This window comes from Nicotiana attenuata, unplaced genomic scaffold, assembly GCF_001879085.1.
Source record: "Nicotiana attenuata strain UT unplaced genomic scaffold, NIATTr2, whole genome shotgun sequence".
In the NCBI taxonomy this organism is placed as follows: domain Eukaryota; kingdom Viridiplantae; phylum Streptophyta; class Magnoliopsida; order Solanales; family Solanaceae; genus Nicotiana; species Nicotiana attenuata.
The window spans coordinates 46,132-48,197 of record NW_017671741.1 but is presented as its reverse complement, the minus strand read 5'-3'; the positions used below and the strand labels follow the sequence as shown (position 1 = coordinate 48,197).

Below are 2,066 nucleotides of genomic sequence, written 5' to 3'. Positions count from 1 at the left end.
TGTCAATTCTACACAAACTTACCACTTACCAGGAAATTATAGTCGTCATTTTTCACAAAAAGAAAAAAAGAAAAAAAAAGAAGAGCCCAACAAATAATAATATAAGTATTGGCTAAACCATATATTCTATACAAAATAATGTTGAAGTGATGTGCATGTGCATATTGGTCTATGTCTATAATTTCATGTAGTATGTACATAAACATCCACCCCATAAACAGCTGGCCATTATTGAGTCTTCTTTATAAGCTGAGTCTTCTTTCTCAAATCATTACTCTTTACAGAGAGAAAAAAGGTGTGAGAAAAAAGAAAAATGGAAACGTTCTCTCATCTAACATCTTCAAGATGTAGGTCTTATGAAAGCTTTTTCCATGATAATGGTGTTGAGCCATCATCTGAATTTGAAGAAGATCAAATGGAGGAAGAAGTTTCTTGGATGATTCAAGAAGATGATGAAAATAGCAATAATACCCCACAAAATGGTTGGTTCAAGAATATTGAGGAGCCAATATGGCTTAATAGTAGAAGTAATAAGAAGAAAAACCAAGTTTTTCTTGAAGGGTATGTAGAAAATTCAGATGAAGATGAATTAGGGAGGACTAAGAGTTTAACAGATGATGATTTGGAGGAGTTAAAGGGGTGTTTGGATCTGGGTTTTGGGTTCAGTTATGAGGAAATTCCTGAGCTTTGTAATACTTTACCAGCTCTTGAACTTTGTTATTCAATGAGCCAAAAGTACATTGATGAACATCAGAAGTGTCCTGATTCTATGTCTGATACTGCTTCTTCTGGATCTGGTCATGTTGCTAATTGGAAGATCTCCAGTCCTGGTGAGTTTTTTTCCCACTTCAAATTTTTCTTCCCTTTTTTCCTGATATTTTTGCCTGTTATTAACAAGACTTGGCAAAGGGTGTTCGATTGAGATGCATATAGTGGGATAAAATTTTGAAAAAGTTTCAATTTTTGTAGAGAAAAAGGTGCAGTCTTTGGAATTAGATTCAGGAACTCTTTGTTCCTTGATCATTATTTTTCTGGAACAAAAGACTAATCCCAAAAAGATCCTGTTTTTGTTTTTGTTGTGTGCATCTTTCTTGGAGTAGTAGATAAGATTTTGTTTGGCTGCAGATAAGTAACTATCAACAATTTTTTCTTACCTCAGGTGATGATCCTGAAGATGTGAAAGCAAGGCTAAAATACTGGGCTCAAGCTGTTGCCTGCACTGTCAAGTTGTGTAATTAGAAGAGAAGATGAAGTCAACAAGTTTTATGCAAGAAAAAGCAGAGATCAGAGGGAAGTGAGGGTTGATTTCTTCATATCATGCCTCATCTTGAAAGGGTGCTATGGCCACAGGGCCAAGAAGCTTTACCTGGAGACAGATATGCCAAAAAAAGAATCTTGTTCAATGATGGGTAAGGCAATATTACATGAAGAGGAAGGAAGAGATGTTTCAGGTCTATGATTAACCAACAATACATGGAATAAATCTGACCCCCTATAACCTGTGTATCATCATTGTTGTATCATCAGTACATTGAAGTGAAAGCCATTACATAAAAATCAATCTTCATGTTTCAATTTTGTTTACCATGTATGGTTGATTAAACACAGAATTATTCTTCTCCTGTTATGTCTATTGAGTACCAGTTGCACATCCAAATATAGTTTGCCAGTTTGGCACTATATGTACGAGGAACAAGTAGAGATAGAGTTGGATATACATATTTCAGAACCAAACTCTTTCAATTTAGAAGCCACAACTTTAAAAATTGGATTTGCCTCTCTTGAGTTCCAAGAGCTCCTGGGAGGATGTAGTAGTAATTATTTATGGGGTTTTCCGAGTCAATCCATTAAATAAGTATGAAATACTAGATTTTGAACCCAATAAATCAAATCGGTTTTAGTAAACTCCAACACACTATGTTTAAATTCTGAATCTACCTATAATCATGAACAACTTTAGAGACCTTGGCTTAGCTGAGTACGGGGCTTTCTATCAGTAAAAACCAACTGCGAACCGAATTGAATTTCTATGTGTTATGCAGCTCAGCTGCTGGTTTTGGTTATTA

General features: G+C 35.1%; 1 protein-coding gene across 1 annotated transcript; it reads left to right on the top strand.

Annotated features, from left to right (window-relative positions):
• The first annotated feature begins 208 nt into the window (after positions 1-208).
• Positions 209-1,627, top strand: LOC109209958. The gene is made up of 2 exons (XM_019373322.1): positions 209-830; positions 1,160-1,627. The coding sequence occupies exons 1-2, from the start codon at positions 314-316 to the stop codon at positions 1,237-1,239; spliced, it is 597 nt and encodes a 198-aa protein (XP_019228867.1). The 5' UTR covers positions 209-313; the 3' UTR covers positions 1,240-1,627.
• Positions 1,628-2,066: the final 439 nt, after the last annotated feature.

Coding starts and splice junctions, on each gene's coding strand:
- LOC109209958 (XM_019373322.1), top strand. CDS start 314: ATGGAAACGTTCTCTCATCTAACATCTTCAAGATGTAGGTCTTATGAA. Junction 831..1,159: donor TTGGAAGATCTCCAGTCCTG/GTGAGTTTTTTT, acceptor TTCTTACCTCAG/GTGATGATCCTGAAGATGTG.